The sequence below is a fragment of the Protobothrops mucrosquamatus genome, unplaced genomic scaffold (genome assembly GCF_001527695.2).
Source record: "Protobothrops mucrosquamatus isolate PMUCROS unplaced genomic scaffold, P.Mucros_1.0 scaffold2246, whole genome shotgun sequence".
Lineage (NCBI taxonomy): Eukaryota > Metazoa > Chordata > Lepidosauria > Squamata > Viperidae > Protobothrops > Protobothrops mucrosquamatus.
The window spans coordinates 139,994-165,830 of NW_015388335.1; the positions used below are offsets into that span (position 1 = coordinate 139,994).

The following is a 25,837-nucleotide window of genomic DNA, read 5'->3' on the forward strand; positions in this document are numbered from 1 at the left end:
TCAAGATCCGAGTGCTTGGTAACAGGCATGTATGTACGCAGTCCCCATTTTCAAGCTTCCCAGCTGGTTTCCAACAAGCAAAGTCATTGGGGAAGCCAGCGGGACATCGCAAGTCGCAATTACATGCCGTCAAGATTTTCTGACCATAGTAGGAACTGACGTTGCAAATTAGGTGCGATCGTATATTTCACTTAACGGCTATGTCACTTAGTGACAGAGTTGTGGGTCCCAACTGTGATTGGTAAGTCAGAAATATCTGTATTGTTTTGGCGGCGTTAACAGCCCCAGATTTGATGGTATACACCAGTGATGGCGAACCTATGGCACGTGTGCCAGAGGCGGCACTCAGAGCCCTCTCTGTGGGCACTTCTCTGAACTGCTGGTGGCGGGCTGCGGAGCCCGAGTGCGCCGGTCGAGGGGCCGGCAGGCTGTGGCTGCTGACGGACACTGTCGGCCCCCATGCGCTCGCTGGCCTCTGTGTGCGGGGGCCGATGGTGTCAGGCAGCAGCTGCCCCGGCCCCTGCCTCGCCTTGCCCTGAGATAATGGCATCCCCACTCTGCCTCGCCTCACCCTGCAGGACGAGCCTCCTACCCACTACCCCACCTGCCAGAGACCCCCTGGATCTCCCCCAATCCTGCCCGGCCCCCACAGGTGTCCCTCCCCACAAGCAACATTGAGGTGACCACGCCCACCTTGGCCACACCCGCCCAGTCTGCCATGACCACCATAGCCACGCCCACCCAGTGGACCACGCCCACCTTGGCCACACCCGCCCAGTCTGCCATGACCACCACAGCCACGCCCACCCAGTGGACCACGCCCACCTGGCACCTGGCAATAAATAAGTGGGTTTTGGGTTGCAGTTTGGGCACTCGGTCTCTAAAAGGTTCGCCATCACTGGTATACACTGGGGTTTTTTAAAGAAAAGGCAAGTTATATAATTTAATTCCTCATCTGTTGTATTTTGGGAAGCAACTGCTCTGGAATCTTCCTACCTGTTGCATCATCCCAGGCTGTGCATCTGCAGGAGACATTTCAACCAATCTCTTGGGATTAATTACAAATTGACTCGTAACTACTCTAAGTAACGATTGACTAAGTGGAATCCTAGAGAAGAATAAATACAGGTAGTCCTTGATTTACAACCATTCGTTCGGTGACCGTTTGAAGTTACAATGGCACTGGAAAAAAAGTGACCCAGGACCATTTCTCACACTTGTGACCATTGTAGCATCTCCTGTGGCCACATGATCAAAATTTGGACTCTTGGCAACTGACTCATGACCAGAATTGAGCCCACAATTTCTGTTGTTGAGACATTTGTTAAGTGAGTTTTGCCCTGTTTTACAACCTTGCTTGCCTCAGTTGTTAAGTGAATCACTGCAGTTGTCAAGTTGGTAACAAGTTGTGGAAGCCAGATTCACTTAACAACCGTGGTACTAACTTAACAACTGCAGGGATTCACTTAACAGCTGTAGCAAGAAAGGCCGTAAGATGGGGCCAGCCTCACTTAACAAGTGTCTCACTTATCAACAGAAATTTTGGGCTCAATTGTGGTTGTAAGTCGAGGACTCTGCTTTCTTGAATTTCAAGGCCAGTTGCGTATCGTGGGATTATTTATACGGGCAGAAGACATTTCACCAAATCTGCAGAGATCAGTTGTAAATAAACTCCCTGCTAACAGAACCAACGAATGGAGGAGGGTGGAATTCTAGTCAGAAATGTCGTAAATACCATCATATTCAAACTTGGCCCAAAAACTATCCCCCCAGAGCAGGACCTACCTCTTTCAGCCCACCTTGGACCACTCCAGGTCCTTCCAGAGGAAGCAACGAGCTGATGTGATTTGGGGATTTGGTTCCATGGCCTGCAGGTGATGGAAGGCAGACGTTACAAGGGGAATTTGTATGTGGCTTCTAGTCTAAGTGGCTGGTGCGGAGCAGCATAAAAGGCCTCTCCTTGCCGAGAAACCTTTGCAGATAAAATGCGAGATTTAAGAGGAAGAAGTGTAGGGGATTCTATGCCTAAGAATCAGAATAACAGAAATGGAAGGGATCCCCCGCAGGAGCTAAGGATGTGTCTTGTGTTCCAAGAGTGAGGAAATGCCTCTCGCCAAATCCCCATCAGTCAGTTTTCCTTGCATCCTCCTCCCATTCAGGAAGGCAATGGATTTTTTAAAATTAATATTCCTACCGAGGCCTGGTTCAAATTGTTTGAGAATTTAAATCCTTTTGAATTCATGATGAAAACCAGGCAACGTATGGAGGAGCTGAGGGATTCACGGAACTCTCTGCACTGTTCAAATAACTCAGCCAAATCAAGGGAAAAAAAATTCAATAACTGGGTTCTTTGCGATGCAAATCGAAGGACTGGTAACCCGTATCTTCTAGTCCAGAGGTCACCTTTGTCGGTTGGCGGAACGGAGGAAAAGGGAGGGGGAAGCATTTTACATGCATGCGCACGCATGCACGGGCCCGCGAGCATGCGCATGCTGCAAACGGGGCGGGGCTAGTGCCCGCGTGATATTCACTAGCCCTGCCCCATTCTTGCATGGTGCAGTGCTTTGTTTCTGCGCCCTGCGGTGCGTCGGCGGCAGTTTTCGCGCCTCACATTGCAGCAGCAGCCCGTTTTCACGCCCCGAGGCACAGTGGAGGCTTTTTCGCACCTCGTGGCCACAGCGCTACCGCAAGTGAGGGGGTGTGCGCACACATGCGTGCACACTGGCCAGACTGTCCCGCGGTCCGGTGGCAAGGAGGCCACGGCCCACTACCGGGCCGCCGCCCACAGGTTGGGGACCCCTGTTCTAGTCCAATTTTCATGGATCTGGACAAAGTGCATTTCTTTCAAAATTTTCTCTTCCAGAAGACAGAATCAAGCACAAGAGCTTTGAATGTAGGTTTTGGCTGCCCAGTTTTAAAAGACTCAAAAATGCAAACGCAGAAGGAGACGCATTCCTGCATTATAATTCTTACCTGGCACTTTGATCTCCACTTCAACGTTTTCTCTCTTCATAGACTCCAGGGGGTCCTCCTCTGCCTGTTCAAAATCAGCCAGTTCTTCATTTGGGGGGTCCTGAAAGAAGGAGAGTCCTTACTCAGAACAGTGGGGTTGATTTTAACATAATCTTGGGGAGGGGGGGGCTGGTTGAATCAGAATCGGGAATAGAGCTGGAAGGGACCTTGGAGGTCTTCTAGTCCAGCCCCCTGCTGGACTGGTTGCTTTGTCTTATGAGGATTATTGAAGGTCAGTTCAGTTACAGAGTAATATGAAAAAAAAAATCTGGTGTAAATGGAATCAGCCCTAAAACTCTTGACTCTCTCAAAAGTGCTGCAGTCAGCAGGAAGTGACAATGACTCAGAGGTGCCTTTCCCTTTCATTAAGTTGCAACTGACTAGAGATAGTCAATCAATCAATCAATCAATCAATCGGAACAGAGCTGGAAGGGACCTTGGAGGTCTTCTAGTCCAACCCCCTGCTCAAGCAGGAGACCCTATCCCAGGGGTAGGCAACCTTGTCTCTTTTATGACTCGTGGACTTCAACTCCCAGAATTCCTGAGCCAGCCATGCTGAGGGGAAAGGGAGAGGTTTCCAAACTGAGCCATGCTGGCTCAGGAATTCTGGGAGTTGAAGTCCACGAGTCATAAAAGAGCCAAGATTGCCTACCCCTGCCCTATACCATTTCAGAGAAGTGACTGTCTAGGACAGGGGTCTTCAGACTTGGCTCTTTTATGACTCGTGGACTTCAACTCCCAGAATTCCTGAGCCAGCCATGCTGAGGGAAAAGGGAGAGGTTTCCAAGCTGAGCCAGGCTGGCTGAGGAATTCTGGGAGTTGAAGTCCACGAGTCATAAAAGAGCCAAGGCGGCCTACCCCTGGCCTATCCCATCTCAGACAAGTGACTGTCCAGTCTCTTCTTAAAAACCTCCAGTGATGGAGCGCCCACGATTTCTGAAGGCAAACTGTTTTACTCGATTTCTTTAGTCCTCGATTTATGACCATCATCGAGCCTGGCAATTGTGATGGTCTTAAAGCCAGGTCACCACATGACCAGACTGCTTTTTTTTTTTTTTTTTGCTGCAGTGGTTGTTAAGTGAGCCGACTGTTCGCTGTGGGCCGGTATTTGCTGGAAACCAGGAGGAAACACGGGTCTCTGGCAAAACCATCTCAACCCTGATCACAGGGTGCTGCAAACCCACTGTAAAAGTGGACCGGTTGCCAAGCGTCCAAAACGTGGTTCCGTGATCAGGGAGTGAGGGGACTTCAAAATCAGATCGTAAATCCCTTTGGAGGGGTCCATCGTAACGTTGAACCACCCTAAATCAAGGACTGTATGTAACTGCAGTTCTCTGCAATGCCCAAATGTACCACAGGTTAAGAAAACACCAAGGTTGATATCCGCAAATCATACCAGACGTGTTTCTGATTTGGTCCCTTGCTGGCTCTGCAGGAAGTCCTCCACCAGGGCCACCGCCTGGGAACATGTGTCCGGCCTCCTGGGTTGAACCCAGCTCTGAAGCTTTGGAGGGAGGCTGGCCAGGAACTGCTCCAGGATCAGCAGTTCCAGGATCTCCTCTTTGGTGTGTCTCTCTGGCTTCAGCCACTGGTGGCAGAGCTCTTGAATTTGTCTGTAAACCATCCGAGGGTCTCCCACCTCCTGGCAGCAGAACTGCCTGAAGCGCTGGCGCTGGGCCTCCGTTTTCACGGCTTCTCCTTTCAAGATGGCGGCCGTCACGTTCTCGTAATCCCCTTGATGAAGGGTGTCCAGGCTCCGAAAGGCCTCTTCAGCTTCTCCACAAAGGGCCGGCAGGAGATGGGCCACCCACTCTTCTCTGGGCCACTGGCAGGCTGTGGCCACCTGCTCGAAGGAGGCCAGGAAGGCCTTGGGGTCTTCCCAGGGAGAATTCCCTGATCTTGCTGGATTTCCTCCTCTGCAATGAGAGGGTTGAAGCGTCTTGAGGAATTGTTGCCATTGCGTTTCCCAGCGCGCTTCCATCCCAATGAATGGGTCCCCCTTGATCTTGGTCTCCCGGATGTAAAATGAGGTTCAACTGCCCCAGTGTTTGGTTCTTCTGCCAGTTCTGGTCCTACTCGTTCTTTCTTCTCTTGCCTCTTCTTCTACAATATAGAACATTTTCAAATTAGCCCACATGGCAGAATATCGTGAGAATGTACAGCACAGCAGAGGGCTGAAATTCACCTTGTTAATTCTCAGTTTTCGAAAGTAATTCTGAGATACAGCTGGTCTGATTCTAAAGCCACCTGCTGAGCTATTTTATTCTCTTGTATCAATTTCTTGTCTAATATGCAACTTTGGTCCCAGATAAACATACAATCTTTACAAAATGACAAGTCCTTGATGCTAAATAATGCTTGATGCTAAATAATGTTTTACTTTAGGGCAGGGGTGTCAAACTCAATTGCGGTTGTCCTGGGGGGGGGGTAGGTGTGGCCAGGGTGGGCGTGGCCTACTGGGTGGGTGTGGCTAGAGTGGGTGTGGCCTACTGGGTGGGCATGGGCAGCTCTACATCATTCTATTCAAGGGGGCCTGTGGGGACCTGGGCAGGAGTGGGACAGATCTGGGGGTCTCTGGCAGAAGGGGTGGGACCGGGGCAAGCGCCAAGGCATGGTCCACTGGAAGAGCCTGCCGAAACCCCTTCCCCGGAGCCCATCAAGCTGGATATGTGAAGTAGGCGAGGGCCATTTGCTGGCCACTTCCAGGCGATGGTGCATTTCTTCATTTCTCACAAAGGGTGACACCTCCCCAGCATGCACCCAGGAGACGGGGCCGACATGGCAGGGGCTGGTTCCTCGCTGTTTCTAGATGGCCTTGTGAAGCTAAGACTGAATGTGTTTCAGCATAGATGGCCACCACAAAATTGTACATTAGCTCCCGGCTGGCCTGGGCCAGGGCCAAGGCAGTGGGGGCCATTCCCTCACTCTTTCCAGGATGGCTTCGAGGGCCACATGAAACCACTTCACGGGCCGCATCCGGCCCCCCGGCCTTGTGTTTGACATGTCTGCTTTAGGGGAAGGCAGAATGGCTTTAACGTGAAAGATTACAAACTAGAAAAGATTACAGTACACTAGGCCATGCTTGTATTTACAATATTTGAAACTGGTGAGGTTTTTTTTTTCCCCCCTGTTTCTTCGTTGGCTGCTTTCTCTTCTGCTCTCCAAAATCTAAGCTAAACGAATTTTCAGAATTAATCACTTGTAGCACAATATAGGATAGTACAAGAATAACACACAAGTTAAAGAACGAACCAAGAATTTGGAAAAAGAAAAAAAAAAGCGGCAGAGATTTGCAATCCAAAATTCACTTTCTTAATTCTCAGTAAACTTTTAACTTTGGCGGGGGGGGGGGAGACTTTTTTCAGACATTTTCCCCTTTTAGCTGAAAAGTGGCAAGCTACTTTTTTTTTTTACCATACAAACATACAAACGTGCACAGAGGCCGATGTCACAGATAAGCCCTTCAAAGATTAAAAGTTTGGAATTTTTTTTTTTTTTACTGCTTTGGGGGATTAAAACCACCCTTTTTTTTTTTAATGTGCATCATATTCGGACAAAGGGAAATATTAAAAAAATATCCTCTCCCTTTCTAAAGCCCGGCTCTTTCTCCGCACCTATATTAAGGGTGGGGGGGACATAAGGGAAGTGCAAGCGGCTAGGCCAGACTGTCCCCTTCTTGCCCCCCCAAAAAGGGTCAAGAAGGCGGAGGTCTGAGCTTGCAAAAGGGGATCAGCGCACTCGCCCCCTTCCCCCCCCCCGCGCAGGAGCTCGGTGCCGGCCCTGCAAAGGCGACCACCCGCAGGAGAGACGGACAGAAAAGGGGGGGAAGAGATCGCCCCTTCCTCCTTTGCGCCCCAGAACCCCGTCTTCCCCGGACCGCCGAGACCCCCGGCCTGCACCGTTGCGTTGGAAAGGCGAACGAGGCGCGCGGCTCAATGCTCCGGTGTGCAATGCAACGCAATGCAATATGCAATGCAACGCAACCCGCCCAAGGCTCCTTTGGCTCCGGGGACGATCCCGGACGAGGGGTGGGTGGGTGGGTGGGTGGGAGCGCGGGATCCCCGAGGCGGAGGCCTCCCGGGGCACCGCTGCTCTGCCGCAGCTCCGGAGCGACCCGCCGCCTTCCCCCGCGCAGGATTGCAAGGCTGGAGGCCGCCCTGCTCTGCCCGCCCAGCAGCCCCGGCCCGTACAGGCAGCGGCGGGACCCGCGCGGCTCCTCTCCTCCTCCCCGGCGCCGTCCGGTGGGCGTGCGAGCGCTGGGGGCCCCCCCGGGACTGGCGGCCGCAGCTGCGCCCATCAATCCCCGCCTCGCTTCGCTTTGACGCTCCGCCGCTGAATCGGCGGAAGGGAGCCCGCGGGCGCCCCCTCCCGCCCGGCCCCGGCTCTGCCTCCTTCCCCGCCACTGCCTCGGACAGGCCGGGCGACAGAGAGGCTCACGGCGGCATCAGAATAACAGAAAAAAGAATAATAAAGTTGGAAGGGACCTTGGAGGTCTTCTAGTCCAACCCCCTGCTCAGGCAGGAAACCCTATCCCATTTCAGACATATGGTTGTCCACCATTTTCTTCTTTAAAACTTCCAGTGTTGGAGCATTCGCCGCTTCTGGAGGCAGGTTGTTCCACTGGTTAATTGTTCTAACTGTCAGGAAGTTTCTCCTTAGTTCTAGGTTGCTTCTCTCCTTGGTTAGTTTCCACCCGTTGCTTCTTGTCCTGCCTTCAGGCGCTTTGGAGAATAGCTTGACTCCCTCTTCTTTGGGGCAGCCCCTGAGATATTGGAACACTGCTATCATGTCCCCNCCCCTCGTCCTTCTCTTCGTTAAACTAGACATACCCAATTCCAGCAGCCGTTCCTTATATGCTTTAGCCTCCAGTCCCCTGATCATCTTTGTTGCTCTTCTCTGTACTCTATTACTTTTAACACTTTTTTCTTTATCTTTCTTTCTTTCCTACTTTTTAAGTTCTTTTTTGTGTTCGAACTGTCAGGAAGTTTCTCCTTAGTTCTAGGTTGCTTCTCTCCTTGGTTAGTTTCCATCCGTTGCTTCTTGTCCTGCCTTCAGGCGCTTTGGAGAACAGCTTGACTCCCTCTTCTTTGGGGCAAGCCCTGGATATTGGCACACGATCCTATCATGCTATCATGTCTCCTCTAATCCTCATCAGATTTGGGGAAAGCTGCTCAATCCTAATAACCCTCAGATGGATTTCTTGGTGGCCTCCCAACCAGTTCCCGAATGGGGACCTCCCTGCTTAGCGTTTTTCCAGATCAGCTTATTGATCTGCTAGCTGTGCACATCCTTCTGTTGGAAGACACAGCCTAAACTTTCAGGTTAGTGATTGACAGAAAGCTGGTTTTGTTGCACGCTGGACCATACTGTGTGTTGTGTTTCTACAACCCTACCATGAGCCATTGCCCCCCCTCAGCTTCTCCACAACTTCCCTACTTTGTAGTTCAAAGAGCAGCACTATGAAGTACAGGATACAGAATAAGAGTTGGGACCTTGGAGGTCTTCTAGTCTAACCCCCAGCTCAAACAGAAGACCTTATATTATTTCTGACAAATGACTGTCCAGTCTCTTCTTAAAAGCCTCCAGGGATGGAGCATCCACAACTTCTGAAGGCAAGTAATTCAGAGCTGAGGTAAACAACAGTCACACTTTGTTTATCAAAGTAAGGCTGAGCTGATTTTTGTGGTTTAGGTAGCCAAGATGGAATGCATTCCTGGGCTACAAGCCAAACTGAGAAGTAACAACCAACCAAGGGGATGATCATTTGTTTCTTCTTGCTAAGAAAACAGAATATCGCACAGTTGTGCCGACATAGCCATTAAGTTCAATTCCAATGCCACTTTACCTTTTTAACCAAACTTTGGGGTCTAGAGAAAATCCCATGTCACCTCCACCCTTTGGGGACACACCTGCCAACAGGTAGAATAGAATAGTATATAGCAGGAAGGGACCTTGGAGATCTAGTCCAGCCCGTTGCTCAAGCAGGATATCCTATACCATTTTGGACAAGTGGCTGTCCAGTCTCTTCTTAAAAACCTCCAGTGATGAAGCACCCACAACTTTTGAAGGCAAACTGTTCCACTGATTAATTGTCCTGTTAGGAAGTTTCTCCTTAGTTCCAGGTTGCTTCTCTCCTTGATTAGTTTCCATCCATTGTTTCTTGTCTTGTCTTTTGGTGCTTTGGAAAATAAGTTGATTTCTTTGTGGGAGCCTCTCAGATACTGGAACATTGCTATCATGTCCCCCCAGTCCTCCTTTTCTCTAAACTAGCCAAACCCATGTCCTACAACCATTCTTCATATGTTTTAGTCTCCAGGCCTTTAATCATCTTAGTTGCTCTTTCCTGCGCTTTTTCCAAAGTCTCAACATCTTTTTTTTTTTAATGTGGTGACCAAAACTGGATGCAGTATTCCAGGCGTGGCCTTACTAAGGCTTTATAAATCGGTACTAATACTTCACGTGATTTTGATTCTCCAACATCTTGTTTTCTTCTTTCCTGCAGCCAGCCGTGTGGCCTTCAAGTATCAGACAGGAGACAGAAAACCCCAAACTCACGGGCAGATTTTAGCTGCAGCCACACCACCATTCTACAATTTTAATCTTAAAGAGGCCTTGGGGGCAGCAGCTAAACCTGCTGGTAAGTTCCAGTCCCTTTAAAATCTTAAATCCATCCATCCCTTTAATACATCACCCATCTCACCTATAAGGCATTGGCTGTTAAGAAAACAGAAAACCTCCCACCCAAATAGGATAAAACGTATGTTATCTGTTGAATATTTGACCCAATTTATTACAGTGAGAGGGAAAGCCCAGACTGGGAATTAAAAGAATTTTATTTCCTTTCTCTTACCGTTATATGCCAATAGTATAAAGCCAAGAGGTGATTTTATTGGCAGGATAATGGAGAAAGCACCGCTTCCTTTTCTTCTTCTCAGCTTTACAGGTAGTTCTTGTTTAGCAATTGCCTCATTTAGTGACCACTCACAGTTATGACATTGATGAAAAAGTAACTGACTAATCCTGACTTTTATGACTTTCAGAGGAAGCTGGGGAAAATCACTTTCATTTAGTGATTGCCAGTCCCAGTTGTGGCTACTAAATAACAACAACTACCTGTACTTTCCTTATTTCCTTTCCTTTCCTTTCCTTTCCTTTCCTTTCCTTTCCTTTCCTTTCCTTTCCTTTCCTTTCCTTTCCTTTCCTTTCCTTTTCCTTCCTTCCTTCCCCTTTTTGGTTTTTACCAGAAATTATCCCCAATGTACTATGTCAGTGGTGGCGAACCTTTGGCACGGGTGCCAGAGGTGGCACTCAGAGCCCTCTCTGTGGGCACGTGCGCTGTCGCCCCAGTCCTAGGCCTTCAGCTGGGTTTTATAAAACCTTTTTGCTTTAGGCCTCCGCCGCTGTGCAAAAAAAAAAAAGGTTCAATCAATCAGTCAATTTCAACTTCTCGCAGGAAAAAAAAACATCTTGCAAAGTTGGAATTGATTGATTGAACTTTTTAGTCCCACCCAGAATGCCGTTACCACCGCAGCCACGGCCAGCCAATGGGCCACACCCACCCGGCACCCGACGATGCATAAGTGGGTTTTGGGTTGCAGTTTGGGCACTCGGTCTCTAAAAGGTTCGCCATCACTGTACTATGTCAATGTTGCCCAAAATGTGGTTCTAGGACTGTAGGGGTTCCCCAAAACCCTCTCAGGGGTCTGTGAAATCAAAATTATTTGTCAGGCTATGTTGAAAAATAATACAATATTACCTCCCATCGGCCGGTACGCTCCCACAGAGTGGGTCTCCTCAGGGTGCCGTCAGCCAGACAGTGCCGGCTGGCGACCTCCAGGGGGAGGGCCTTCTCGGTGGGAGCTCCCACCCTCTGGAACGAACTACCCCCAGAGATCCGGGTGATCCCGGATCTCCCCTCCTTCCGCCGCGCCCTTAAGACATGGCTCTTCCNTCTTCCAACAAGCGGGATTGGCCTAGGGGAATTTTTAGTGGGGTTTTAAGAGTAATTTTAATTGACATAGGCCACAGCAAATATTTCATTTTAATTAGGTTTTAAATTGGGTATTTTTATTTTTGTATCTGTTTTACAAGGCTGTCAGCCGCCCTGAGTCCGTAAGGAGAAGGGCGGGATAAAAATTAAATAAAATAAATAAATAAATAAATAAATAAATATCTTGAGAAGCGGTAGTGGCAGTGAATGCATCCATTTTAACTTTTAATATGGTAAATACTGAGAAATGTAACTCATAGAAACAAAAGCTCTTTTGAGGTCCTCCGTAATATTTAGAAGTGGGAAGGGATCCTGAGAAATAAAGGTTTAAGGCAGGGGTAGGCAACCTTGGCTCTTTTGTGACTCGTGGACTTCAACTCCCAGAATTCCTGAGCCAGCATGGCTCAGCTTGGCAACCTCTCCCTTCCCCTCAGCATGGCTGGCTCAGGAATTCTGGGAGTTGAGGTCCACGAGTCATAAAAGAGCCAAGGTTGCCTAGCCCTGGTTTAAGGAACACGATCCTACATGATCCTCATTAAGCCACCCTCTGCATCTTCCTTAATGGAAACCTTCCCATCCTCTGGGTAATTCTCTATGTGGGATGAATGGGTTTCTCTAGGACTGGTTTTTTCTGCTATTTTAGGCATTTTTCCTGCAGGCATTCTTAAATGATTGTTTCTCACAAGCTATTCCTCATGCTGGCATACGTGGAATGGCTGGTTCCCAGAAAGTAGAAACTCAAGTCTCTAATAAGCAGGCTTAAAATTCCCCATTATCAGAGACCTGCCTTCTTGTCAACTGGTTGCAAGGCTGTTTGAAGCAGGAAGTCTCTTTCCTTAAGGCAGTGGTTCTCAACCTTTTTAATGCTGCGACCCCCAACCAGTCGTAAGTCGAGGAATAAACCGGTCGTAAGTCGAGGACTAAACCGGTCGTAAGTCGAGGACTAAACCGGTCATAAGTCGAGGACTACCCAACCGGTCGTAAGTCGAGGACTTTCCCTGCCCGGGAGCGCCGCGCATGCGTGGTTCCGCCCCCTGCGCCGGCCGAGGCATAGCTGGAAAGCGGCAGAGACGGAGCAGGCCGACCACCAGCTGGCCCAGCCCAAGGGAGGTAAGGCACCCGCCGGAAAAGGGGTGAAAAAATGGTGGACAGCCTTGCTTGGTGACCCCCGTGAAATGGCCGATCGACCCCAAATGGGGTCGCGACCCATAGGTCGAGAACCGCTGCCTTAAGGAGATATGTTGACTAAAGCAGAAATTGCTAGGCGGCGGGAATTCTTGTAACCCCATCCCCTTCCTCTCAAGGAATCAGTTGAGCGGTGAGACGCCTGCTAAGAAGGCAACTGCTGTTCATTCAAGCTCTTGCCAAAATAGCCCCAAGAGAGCGAATTCCTTTATAGCAGGGGTGTCAAACTCAATTTCATTGAGGGCCGCATCAGCATTGTGGTTGCCCTTGGGGGGCCAAATGGGTGTGGTCAGGGTGGGTGCGGCCTACTGGGTGGGCATGGATGGAGTGGGTGTGGCCTACTGGGTGGGCGTGGCCAGCTCTACATCGTTCGCGTCAAGGGTGCCTGTGGGGGCCTGGGCAGGAGTGGGACAGATCTGAGGGTCTCTGGCAGAAGGGGGTGGGACCGGGGCAAGCGCCAAGGCATGGTGCATTTCTTCATTCCTCACAAAGGGTGACACCTCCCCAGCAACGCGGCAGGGGCTGGTTCCTCGCTGTTTCTGGACGGCCTTGTGGAGCTAAGACTGAATGCATTTCAGCATAGATGGCCACCACAAAATTGTACATTGTCTCCTGCCCAGCCTGGGCCAGGGCCAAGGCAGCAGGGGCCGTTCCCTCACTGTTTCCAGGATGGCTTCACGGGCCACATGAAACCACTTCGCGGGCCACATCCGGGCCCCTGGCCTTGTGTTTGACATGTCTGCTTTATAGCAAGCTGCATCACTGCACCAAACTGAAGCCCCTTTTTCCACGTTGAGAGTATTTCTATCAGCACAACAACAACAATAATAATAAAAATATTGGAAGGGACCTTGGAGATCATCTAGTCCAATCCCCTGCTGAAACTCTATACCAGGGGTAGGCAACCTTGGCTCTTTTATGACTCGTGGACTTCAACTCCCAGAATTCCTGAGCCAGCCATGCTGAGAGGAAAGGGAGAGGTTTCCAAGCTGAGCCATGCTGGCTCAGGAATTCTGGGAGTGGAAGTCCATGAGTCATAAAAGAGCCAAGTCTGAAGACCCCTGTCCTAGACAGTCACTTCTCTGAAATGGTATAGGCCAGGGGTAGGCAACCTTGGCTCTTTTATGACTCGTGGACTTCAACTCCCAGAATTCCTGAGCCAGCCATGCTGAGAGGCAAGGGAGAGGTTTCCAAGCGGAGTCAGGCTGGCTCAGGAATTCTGGGAGTTGAAGTCCACGAGTCATAAGAGCCAAGGTAGCCTACCCCTGCCCTATACCATTTCAGACAAACGGCTGTCCAGTCTCTTCTTAAAAACTTCCAGTGTTGGAGCATTCACAGCTTCTGGAGGCAGGTTGTTCCACTCTACCATACAATAGACCAGGGCTCTCCAAACTGAACAGCTTTAAGACTTGTGGACTTCAACTCCACAAGTTGGCTGGCTGAGCAATTCTGGGAATTGAAGTCCCAAAGTCTTAAAGTTGCCAAGTTTGGAGAGCCCTGCAATGAGTACATTTTTTTTTTTTTGGCAGAACTGACTTGAAGCCATCACCTCACTAACATTTAAAAAAAAAGTTTTATTTCTTAAACAAACTTACATAGCCACCCGTCTATTAGAAAGGACTCCAGGCGGCATGCAAGAGCGAAAAACACAATATGATTAAAACAAAACAAACACTTAAAATTATGTCAGGGGCTCAGATAAAACTTGCTTCCATCAATCAACCATATCTTGCTGATACCATCAACATCCTGGTCTTAGTGCCTGGGAGGGAAAGCCAGATTGTCACTGCTTTCCTGTAGGTCAACAGGGTCGAGGCCACCATATAGGTCAACAGGGTCGAGGCCATCCTATAAGTCAACAGGTCAACAGGGTCAAGGCCATCCTGTAGGTCAACAGGGTCAAGGCCATCCTGTAGATCAACAAGGTTGAGGCCATCCTATAGGTCAACAGGGTCGAGGCCATCCCATAGGTCAACAGGGTTGAGGCCATCCTATAGGTCAACAGGATCGAGGCCATCCTGTAGGTCAACAGGGTCAAAGCCATCCTATAAGCCAACAGGATCAAGGCCATCCTGTAGGTCAACAGGGTTGAGGCCATCTTATAGGCCAACAATGTCAAGGCCATCCTATAGGTCAACAGGGTCAAGGCCATCCTATAGGTCAACAGGGTCAAGGCCATCCTATAGGTCAACAGGGTCGAGACCATCCTATAGGCCAACAATGTCAAGGCCATCCTGTAGGTCAACAGGGTCGAGGCCATCCTGTAGGTCAACAGGGTCGAGGCCATCCTATATAGGTCAACTGGGTCGAGGCCATCCTATAGGTGAACAGGGTTGAGGTCATCCTATAGGCCAACAGGGTTGAAGTCAGATCCTCATTGCTTTCCTGTAGGTCTACAAAGTCGAGTATCTCAAGGTAAGGGGAGGTTGTTCCATAAGGCAACTGCAGGACAAAGAAGACATGCTTCCAAGTCCCCACTAGCACTATTTAACTGAAGGAACTCTGAGCAAGCCCACCTTGCCAGATCTAGGGGACTAGCAAAAAATCACCAGGGCTAGGCAATCCTGCAAATAACCTGGCCCCATGCCAGGTAGGGCTTTAAAGATGATGGCCAGCACCCTGAAGGATCCTGGGAGGCAGGACAGTTCATATAGTCAGATATTTCTCAGGCATACGGTGGGTGTACCTCTACTCTTCAAGTTGCTGTGGTCTGGAACAGCTGAAGCTTCTGAATGGTCTTCAAGGGCAGCCCCACTAGAGTGCATTGCAACAGTCCAGTCAAGAGATGTGTAAGGCCTAAATGACTGAGAACAGGGCCTTGGAAAAAGTGTGACTAACGCACAAGATGTATTTATGCAAAGGCCCTCCTAGCCATGTGCCTGTTGCGAGTTGGGAAGGATCTCCTGATGCTGCACCAGCTCTGAAAGCCCAAATTAAAAATGGTGAACCACTAGATACAGTTGGACCCAAAACTCACAGCCATTCGATCTTGTCAGGAATCACGGAATCACGGAGCTGGAAAGAGCCACTAAGACCATCAAGTCCAACCTTTGGCTCCATGCAAGAATCCCAGTTAGGATCCATGACAGGTGGACATCTCTAGTTGAAGAGCAACCCATCATCTCACTGCATAATTGGTCCAACCGCTCAATCATTTATTATTATTATTATTATTATTATTTATTACTAATGAACGTTTTTGAGTTTTTGTCCTAGCATTCAGTTCTGGAATGAGAGAGAACTTTATTCTGTGTAGCAGTCCTTAAGGGACTGGAAGTGGGCAGTACTAGCAATAAGCACTTAAGACTTATATACCGCTTCACGGTGCTTTACAATCCTCTCTAAACGGTTTACAGAGTCAGCACATTGCCTCCCAACAACCTTGGTCCTCATTTTACTGACCTCCGAAGGATGGAAGGGTGAGTCAACCTTGAGCTGGTCAGGATCGAACTACCGAACTGCTGACAGCCAGCAGTCAGCAGAAGTAGCCTGCAGTACTGCATTCTGGCCACTATGGCTCTCAATGATCTTTTTCTGTTTTCTTTTCAAAAGCTCCTAAACCCGAGGTGGCAAACCTATGGCATGTGTGCCACAGGTGGCACGCAGAGCCCTCTCTGTGGGCACGCGAGCCGTCGCCCCAGTCATAGGCCTTCAGCTGGGTTTTATAAAACCTTTTCGCTTTAGGCCTCTGCCGCCATGTGCAAAAAAAAAAAGGTTCAATCAATCAATCAATTTCAACTTCTTGCGGGAAAAAAAAGATCTTGCAAAGTTGGAATTATTGATTGAACTTTTTAGTCCCACCCAGTCTGCCGTTACCACCACAGCTATGCCCACCCAATGGGCCACACCCACCCAATGGACCACGCCCACCCGGCACCCCATGATACATAAGTGAGTTTTGGGTTGCAGTTTGGGCACTCAGTCTCTAAAAGGTTCGCCATCATTGTCCTAAGCAATCAGTTGAATTCAACTCCATATTTTATTTCAGATCTCTCTCCCCTTCTCTGCTTTCAGAAAGCGTCATCTACATCATTCATAGCTTGGGCGAGAGATGGGGGGGCCAACAACCTTTATATTGGTTTTACAAGTAATCATTGACTTACAACCACACCTTTAACCGCAGTTCCAATTTACGACGGCTTCGGAAAAAGTGAGTTATGACCTATCCTTAAAAGGTATGGCTGTCGCAGCATCCCTCAGTCACATGATCATAATTCAGTCACTAGACATCTCACATGTGTGACAGTCGCCGTATCTTGTGGTCCTGTGATTGTGACTTTCCCATTCAGCTTCCCACAATCGAAGTCAATCGGGGAAGCCAGATCTGCTTAACAATCATGGTAAAAAGCAGCTGTAAAATCAGATCCCATCACGTGGTGTCTCATTTACTGACTGCATCACTTAGCAACTGAAATTCCAATCCGAATTGTGGTTGCAAGTTGAGCATTCCCTGTCTTTATCTCAATCATACACTAAAACTCATTCTTCTATTCTACTGCTGCTCAGTGGATTGTAATCTTTCAATTACTACATTCCAGTCATGGAGATTTTTTCCCCACTAGGTTTTAGTTACATCTGTGGCCTGAATTTCCTTAAATATGAACCCCCCAGATAGTTCTTCAAGTTACTTCTCTGACTGATGTATTTCCAGCGCTAAGAAACCGGGCTGGTTGGTCTCCGGTATGAATTCTCTGATGTCTCTTCAAAGTTCCTGATTGATTGAACCATTTCCCACACTGAGAACATCTGTAGGGTCTCTCGCCAGTATGAATTCTTTGATGCCTCTTCAGGAGTCCTGCCTGTCGGAAACCTTTCCCGCAGTCAGAGCACTTGTGCGGTTTCTCACCGATATAAATTGCGGTGTGGATCTGAGAACATTTGTAGTGTTTCTCTCCGGGATGAAGCCGCTGATGTTTTTTCAAAGTTCCCATCTGGTTGAAACCTTTCCCGCACTGAGAACATGTGTAGGGTTTCTCTCCGGTATGAATTCTTTGATGTCTCCTCAAGGTTCCCGATTTATTGAAGGATTTCCCACACTCCGAGCACTTGTACGGCCGCTCTCCGGTGTGTGTTCTTTGGTGTATCTTCAAAACATCTGCCTCAGTGAAGCATTTCCCACACTGGGAACATCTGTAAGGTTTCTCTCCGGTATGAATTCTCTGGTGCCTTTTTAAGTTACGCATCTCATTGAATCCTTTCCCGCACTCGGAACATTTGTAGGGTGTTTCTCCAGTATGAATCCTTTGGTGTATCTTCAAAAGGATCCCTCGGGTGAAGCTTTTCCCACACTGGGAACATTGATAGGGTCTCTCCCCCGTATGAATTTTCTGGTGGGTCTTCAGATTTCCTGCCTGATTGAAGCTTTTCCCACACTGGGCACATCGGTAGGGTCTCTCTCCTGTATGAATTTTCTGGTGGGTCTTCAAATTTCCTGCTTGATTGAAACACCTTCCACACTGGGAACACTCGTACGGTTTTTCTCCGGTGTGGATTTTCTGATGTTGATTCCACTGGCTAAATTTACCAAAGCGTTTCTCGCACCGAGAGCATTCATACACTTTCCTTTCAGCGTGATCAGGGGCCTGAATGATATTTAGCGAGTTTGCACCACTGAAGGTCTCGACGTACTCGAGAGAAGGGTCATCTTTTTCCTCTAGATAACTACGCTGATATCTGTGGAAGTGACTCCCGTTTCTACCCCCAGGAAACTGACACTTTTTCTCAATTCTTCTGTTTTCTGCCTTTCCCCAAAAGTCAGAAACACACTGGAGGTCTTCCTCGGAGCTAGGCCATTCTTCAAAGTCCTCCGAGGAGTCGATCATGTCAAGCTCCACCCTGTAGTGGTATTTCCTACCGTACTTAGAGAACAAAGGCGTTTTATCCTTGCTGGATAAAGTGGTCTTTCCAATAACGGCAGCAGAAATTTTTCTGGGCAGCAAAAGACGTTCCTTCTCGTTCTCTACAGGCGACTTCCGGGTCTGCTTTTTTGACCGGAAGTTTAATGGCGGATCCACAGAGCATTTGGGAGAATCTATCCCGGAGGAAGCTTCCAGCTTTTCATCTTCACCCAGACAATCATCCATCTTGATCTCACTTTCCCATCCATTACCTGACGAGGAAGAGAAACCATTTTTAAAACCATGCCTTGATTACTTATTTTCACCATGCCCTTTAACTTCCTTTCGGTTGGAATTTTCTTCCAAGGTTGTTTCCCTCTGGTCGCCGAGAGGAACCACACCCCACTGTAAATTATTGACTCTTGGGAGTATGCAAGTCATAAAACGATGGCAAGCCAACCATCTGGGTAAAAACAACAAGCCGGAGGAAACGAATAGCTGTAAAATGACACCATAAATCAAATAATGAACATGCTGTCCGGAATGGAGGTCGTCTTTTGATTTATGACCAATGGCTCAGCGGCCGTTTGAAGTTACGGTGGCGCTGAACGAAGGGTACTCAATCCCTGATCCTGAAGTCACAACCTTTGCAGCAGCCCTGAGGTCACAAAGATGGAGCACTTGGTTGTTTACCACTGCACGGGTTCTTCGACTCTACCCACCCGCCTACCTGCCGCCATCTTTCCCCTTTTGGCTACCCAGCATAGAGACGCTCCTCAGCAGTGGTATAGGGCCTAAGTCAGGGGTCTTCAAACTTGGCTCTTTTCTGACTTGTGGACTTCAACTCCCAGAATTCCTCAGCCAGGCACACGTGCCTGGCTGAGGAATTCTGGGAGTTGAAGTCCACAAGTCAGAAAAGGGCCAAGTTTGAAGACCCTTGGTCTAAGTAAAGGCCCAGAGCCTTAAACAGCCAGCCATTACCACCCCCCAAGCCTCCCCAGACAAGGCTGGCAGGAAGGCAAATAGACAGCTGGTCGTTTGTTTCCTTATTTAGAGAGTCGTTGAGGCCATTTGGAGGTTTATCAGCAGTTCCAAAAAGGCTCCACATCCATTTGCACTACTCAGGTGACCCTGAGGACACAGATAAACCTCCAAGTGGCCTCATTATTATTATTACTTGCAAAGTCGTGTCCGACCCATCGCAACCCCATGGACAACGTTCCTCCAGGCCTTAAGTGGCTTCAATGACTCTCCAAAACAGTGGTTCTCAACCTTTTTAATGCTGCGACCCCCAACCGGTCGTAAGTCGAGGACTAAACCGGTCATAAGTCGAGAACTAAACCGGTCGTAAGTCGAGGACTACCCAACCGGTTGTAAGTCGAGGACTTTCCCTGCCCGGGAGCGCCGCGCATGCGTGGTTCCGCCTCCTGCGCCGGCCGAGGCGTAGCTGGCAAGCGGCAGAGACGGAGCAGGCCGACCACCAGCTGGCCCAGCCCAAGGGAGGTAAGGCACCCGCTGGAAAAGGGGAAAAAAATGGCAGACAAAAAAATGGCGGACAGCCTTGCTTGGCGACCCCCGTGAAATGGTCGATCGACTCCAAATGGGGTCACGACCCATAGGTTGAGAACCACTGCTCTAAAAGAATGCAAATGACTGGCTGTCTGCAAGAAATGTAAATCCTTCCATTCCCCCACCATCCAGTCAGAGTTGAGGAAGCTTCTTGGATGAGAAGCGAAACGTCTTCAGAGAAAAAAACAACAAGAAAGTCCAGTTGCCTCTTGAAAAAGCCCCTTTGGGACAACCAAGCTCAGAGGCCACCAAGAACCTCCCAGTATCAGTCACTCTCCTGCTTTAACTGGTGAGATCTTGGAGGTCTATCCTGTATGTGAGGTCTTACATATTCAATTTCCTTTGTCACACTCATACATTTCCTGTCGCCCTGGGAATCCTTACCCAACATACTGATCTCCATTTCAACCCTTTCCCTCTTCATGGTTTCCAAGAGTTCTTCCTCTGCAGGATCAAAATCCACAGGGTCGTCCTTCAGCAGCCCCTGAAACAGGGAGACAAGACAGAAGATCCATTCAGATAGATTTTACCATTAAAAAACCCCAAAAAAACTCATCCACTCCCTTATCCATCAAAGCGCTGCCCAGAATCAGTCAGGATGCAAAACAGTATAAGGCAGTGGTGGCGACCCTATGGCACGCGTGCCAGAGGCGGCACTCAGAGCCCTCTCTGTGGGCACGCGCGCCATGCCCCGGAGATGGCAACCGTCCCTCTTCAACCAGCCGCCTGCTAACTCATCGAGATCCCACGTGGCCAGATGCATGGCGGGTTTCCCTCCCCTCTGTCCCATCCCTCCTGGCCTCGCATGCTCTCCTTTTCCCGGGCACAACCCACTGCATCGCCTCCTCAGCTGTCGGCCATCTGTCCAGCTGAGAGGCGGCTTCTCTTAACTTCTGGTGGTGGGCTGCGGGGCCCTAGAGTGCGCCGGTTGAGGGGCCGGCAGGCTATGGATGCTGACAGACACTGTTGGCCCCCATGCACTTGCTGGCCTCTGTGTGCGGGGGCCGATGGTGTCAGCCAGCAGCCACCCCGGCCCCTGCCTCGCCTTGCCCTGCGACAATGGCACCCCCTGCCCTGCCTCGCCTCGCCTCACCCCCGCAGGATGAGCCTCCTGCCCACTGCCCCACCTGCCAGAGACCCCCTGGATCTCCCCGAACCCTGCCTGGCCCCCACAGGCATCCATCCCCATGAGCAACATCGAGGTGACCACGCCCACCTAGGCCACACCCACCCAGTCTTGCATGACCACCACAGCCATGCCCACCCAGTGGGCCCTGCCCACCTGGCACCTGATGATAAATAAGTGGGTTTTGGGTTGCAGTTTGGGCACTCGGTCTCTAAAAGGTTCACCATCACTAGTATAAGGGGTTGTTAAGCGGATTGTGTGACTGTGTCCAATTGTATTACTTTTTTGCAGCAGTCATTTAGCAAATCTGTTTTATCCGAAGGGTGGGTTTTTTTTTTGTTTTTTGTTTTTGCAGGAAACCAGAAGTAAACACCGGACACCAGCGAAAAAAATGATGAAGATTGTACTCACGTGGCTACAGGATGCTAACAAAAGCCATAAAGGTGAACCAGGTACCAAGCGGCCCCAAATGCAATCATATGACCCCCCCCAGCAGAGGGCGGTATACTTCAAAACTGGGTCCTAAGTACCGTTGGGGGAGGTATTTTTTAGTGCTTTCCCAAAGCACCAGAAGACAAGACAAGAAACAATGGATGGAAACTAATCAGGGAGAGAGAAGCAACCTAGAACTAAGGAGAAGTTTCCTGAGGATGAGAACAATTAACCAGTGGAACAGCTTAGCCCGCCTTCAAAAGTTGCGGGTGCTCTATCACTGGAGCTTTTTAAAGAAGAGACTGGACAGTCACTTGTCTGAAATGGTATGGAGTCTCCTGCTTGAGCAGGGGGTTGGACTAGAAGATCTCCAAGGTCCCTTCTGACTCTATGCTGATGGATTGAAAGGCTTCAAACAGCCATTAAGCGACTAGGCCAGGGGTAGGCAACCTTGGCTCTTTTATGACTCGTGGACTTCAACTCCCAGAATTCCTGAGCCAGCCATGCTGAGGGGAAAGGGAGAGGTTACCAAGCTGAGCCAGGCTGGCTCAGGAATTCTGGGAGTTGAAGTCCACGAGTCATAAAAGAGCCAAGGTGGCCTACCCCTGGACTAGACTTTAAGCAAGGAGTAGCTGTATGTAAAATATTAAACTCCTCATGATTCCCATATAACAGTTTGACCTTCCCAAAGCTGGAAAAGCAGTCCTGTGAATTGCCTCCACATGAAACAAGTTATTTCAGGCCACACAGCTGTGTAGAAAATAAAGAAAGAACCACTTTTTGTGCATTTCACTTAAAAAGCTGACTTTCGGCCCTGTATTATTTTACGAATGCAACACATTTGCAACCGATTAGATGCAGGCAATTCTAGAAGCCTAATTCGGATTCTGTGCTGTCAGTTCTGGAATTAGGATCCTACCTGATAGGATCCAGATTTGGCCTCTTGCAGGCTTGCCAAGAAGTCCTCCACCAGGGCCACCGCCTGGGAACACGTGTCTGGCCTTCCTGCTCGGATCCAGCTCCGGAGGTCCGGTGGGAGGCTGACCAGGAACTGCTCCAGGATCAGCAGCTCCAGGATCTGTTCCTTGGTGTGTCTCTCTGGCTTCAGCCATTGGAGACACAGCTTATGGAGTTGGCCGTAAAGTCTCCTGGGGTCTCCCACCTCCTGGCAGCAGAACTGCCGAAAATGTTGGCGTTGCATCTCCGTCGTCAGGGCTTCCCCTCGCAAGATGGCGGCCTTCACTTTGCCGTAGTTTTCCTGCTCTTGGTTTTCCAGGTTTTGAACGGCCTCTTCTGCTTCTCCGCTCAAGGCTGGGAAGAGTTGGGCGGCCCATTCTTCTCTAGGCCAGCGGCAAGCTTTGGCCACTCGCTCAAAGGAGAGCAGAAAAGCCTTGGGGTTTTCCCAGGGAGACTCCTCTGACCTTCTCGGATTCTTCCATCCATTGGGAGCGGGTTGTGATGTCTGGAGGAACTGCTGCCAATGGACTTCCCAGCTCTCTTCCACCCTCCAAAATGGATCGTTTTTGTTCTTCTGAGGTGCTGCCCATTCCGGCTGTCGCTCAGACCCAGACCGAGGTTGAGTTACACTCGGCAGTGTCCCTCCATCGACTTCCTCTTCTAAATTTGGACTTCCGGCTTCTACTTCTTTCAGCGTTTTCTCCATCCGCTGCCCTCTAAAACCTACAGTTAGAATACACTCATATTAGATTGCTTTTAGCAGGACATTCTGGGACACAGCATAGTACAGGGGCTCCCAACCTTTTCTATACCCCGCACTGTCAAAGGTAATGATTTAGAAGCTAACCAGCTTGTATAATATGAGATGAATGATGCAATGTTAGGAATGACTCAGGAGGAGTCTGTATCCCTTTAAGAGCTTGAGTATAAAAGGGAAGGCCTTGCTGGAGTCTTTCTCTCTCGTCCGTTTCCTGCTGTAATTGCTGTGTATTGGAGTTTGCTGAATGGCCACATGTTGGTATCTTGTTCCTAGTGTATATTTGTAGATATTGTAATATAAACCACCATTTAATACAGACCATTGTTTTCTGTATTTACTTGAGACTCTAGAAAGAGTACAGAGAAGAGCAACAAAGATGATTAGGGGACTGGAGGCTAAAACATATAAGGAACGGTTGCTGGAATTGGGTATGTCTAGTTTAATGAAGAGAAGGACGAGGGGGGACATGATAGCAGTCTTCCAGTATCTCAGGGGCTGCCCCAAAGAAGAGGGAGTCAAGCTATTCTCCAAAGCACCTGAAGGCAGGACAAGAAGCAACGGATGGAAACTAATCAAGGAGAGAAGCAACCTAGAACTAAGGAGAAACTTCCTGACAGTTAGAACAATTAACCAGTGGGACAACCTGCCTCCAGAAGTGGTGAATGCTCCAACACTGGAAGTTTTTAAGAAGAGACTGGACAGCCATTTGTCTGAAATGGTATAGGGTTTCTTGCCTGAGCAGGGGGCTGGACTAGATGACCTCCAAGGTCCCTTCCAACTTTTTATTATTATTATTATTATTATTATTATTATTATTATTATTATTATTATTATTATTATTATTATTATTATTATTATTATTATTATTATTATCCTGGGTTACCTCAGCACAGTAAGACTATGCATGCTCTGACATGCACCCCTAGAACGCTTCTGATATATTCTGGCACCCCTTACAAAAGTTCGAAACAACGGCAACAAACAATGCATATATGCTATAATTTTGAAAACCCAAGTTTTTGCACCCCCTGGGATATCGTCTCGCACCTCCGGTTGGGAACCCCTGGCATAGTATGAAAGCAATAATTAGATAAGGGAAATTAAATAATAGAAAGCAAGGGATAGCTGCTCTCCAAGCTTCTCTCCGTGAATAAAGCCAAAGAGTCATTTTGGTGTTGCGGTGAGAATGCTGGTCCAGAAACCAGGAGATTGTGGGTTCTGGTCCTGTCTCAGATATGGAAGCCAGCTGGGTGACCGTGGGCCCGGTCCCTCTCTCCCAACCCAACCAACCTCACAGGATTGTTGTGATGGGGAAAATAGGAGGCAGGGATATTCGGCACATTTGGTTGTCTTGAGGTGACAAAATATTTTTTTTTAAAAAAAACACAAGATAGTCGCACAAGCAGCTGGATGTTTAAGAGTGGATGAGTTTTCTTTTACTCTCAAAACTTTTGGAAAAGGCAGTTTTCGTTTCAAAATTGTGACATTCATAACTGTTCTTTTAAGTCTGAAGTATTTCAAACGGTGCTTTTCGTGCATTTAAATCATCCTAATGATCTCGCCGTTTTTGTGGGGAGTTTTTCGTTATTTGTATCCCCGCCTTTATTATTTGTACAAATAACTAAAGGCGACGAACGTATCCAACACACCTTCCTCCTCCTATTTTCCCCACAACAACAACAACCCTGTGAGGTGGGCTGGACTGAAGGAACGACTGGCCCAAAGTCACCCAGCTGGCTTTCATGGCCAAGGCAGGACTGGAACTCCCAGTCTCTCACTTTCTAGCCCGGTGTCTTAACCAGTAAGACCAAACTGGTTTTGTATTTAGCTGAACGTAGACACTGTATTTAGGAAGAAATGCTGGCTTCTTAAACCAAATGTAACCTACATAAGGAAAGAGATAAACCAGTTGGGAGTACCGTAGCACTGTGTCACAATGTGAGACTGGTGGTCGTGGGGGGTTGTCCTTGTTATAGCCTCAGTTCCTGTACTACCTCTGCATCAAAGTTGACTGATTGGTTAAAACCATATGAATTCTAAAGTGAATAAATGAGTAAGTTAAATTAAAATGTAATTAAATTAAACACGTCTGGCAGGGAACATACGGCTAGGACAGAGGTAGGCAACCTTGGCTCTTTTATGACTCGTGGACTTCAACTCCCAGAATTCCTGAGCCAGCATGTCTCAGCTTGGAAACTCTCCTTTTTCCCTCAGCATGGCTGGCTCAGGAATTCTGGGAGTTGAAGTCCATGAGTCATAAAAGAGCCAAGGTTGCCTACCCCTAAGCTAGGCCAAAAGCTTTAATTATGTAATACAGCGCTGTTGGGAAACACTGTATTACTGTATTTGTACAACTGCTTGTTATGTTTCGGGAAAATCCTTACCCAGCACGTTATTTATTTATTAAATTATATATTTATTTGCATTTATTTAACGGTGCTGATCTCCATCTCACCATGTTCGATCTCCACGGCCTCCGCAGATTCTTCTTCATGTAAGAAAATGACATCTTTCTCTTTCAAGGGCTCCTGAAACAAGGACGAGAGTTTCACTCGGAAGAAAGAGCTGATTTTTGCCACAAACATCCCACAAGCCCACACAATCACACCAGGTCCTTGAGTCTTTCTGAGGCTCACTAAGAGGAACCTAGTTACAAGGGGTCTGTGTCCTACGACCATTTATTCAGCGACTACTCGAAGTTATGATAGTCCTGAACAAGTTAGAACAATTAACCAGTGGAACAACCTGCCTCCAGAAGCAGTGAATGCTCCAACACTGGAAGTTTTTAAGAAGAGACTGGACAGCCAGTCGCTGGCTCAGGAATTCTGGGAGTTGAAGTCCACGAGTCACAAAAGAGCCAAGGTTGCCTACCCTTGGTATAGGGTTTCCTGCCTGAGCAGGGGGTTGGACTAGATGACCTCCAAGGTCCCTTCCAACGTTGTTGTTGTTATTATTATTATTATTAATAA

The 25,837-nt window shown here is 48.6% G+C and overlaps 1 protein-coding gene across 1 annotated transcript in view; it reads right to left on the bottom strand.

Annotated features, from left to right (window-relative positions):
- Positions 1-25,837, bottom strand: part of LOC107295170 (zinc finger protein 721-like) — a 112,995-nt gene that overhangs the window by 86,176 nt on the left and 982 nt on the right. The window contains exons 2-8 of the mRNA XM_029285782.1: positions 25,324-25,396; positions 22,737-22,831; positions 22,071-22,520; positions 19,978-20,077; positions 17,130-18,296; positions 16,904-16,997; positions 15,475-15,490 (exon numbers count right to left, since the gene is read on the bottom strand). Coding sequence (XP_029141615.1) covers positions 15,475-15,490; positions 16,904-16,997; positions 17,130-18,296; positions 19,978-20,077; positions 22,071-22,520; positions 22,737-22,831; positions 25,324-25,396 — 1,995 coding nt within the window. The remainder of the gene's footprint in view (positions 1-15,474; positions 15,491-16,903; positions 16,998-17,129; positions 18,297-19,977; positions 20,078-22,070; positions 22,521-22,736; positions 22,832-25,323; positions 25,397-25,837) is intronic.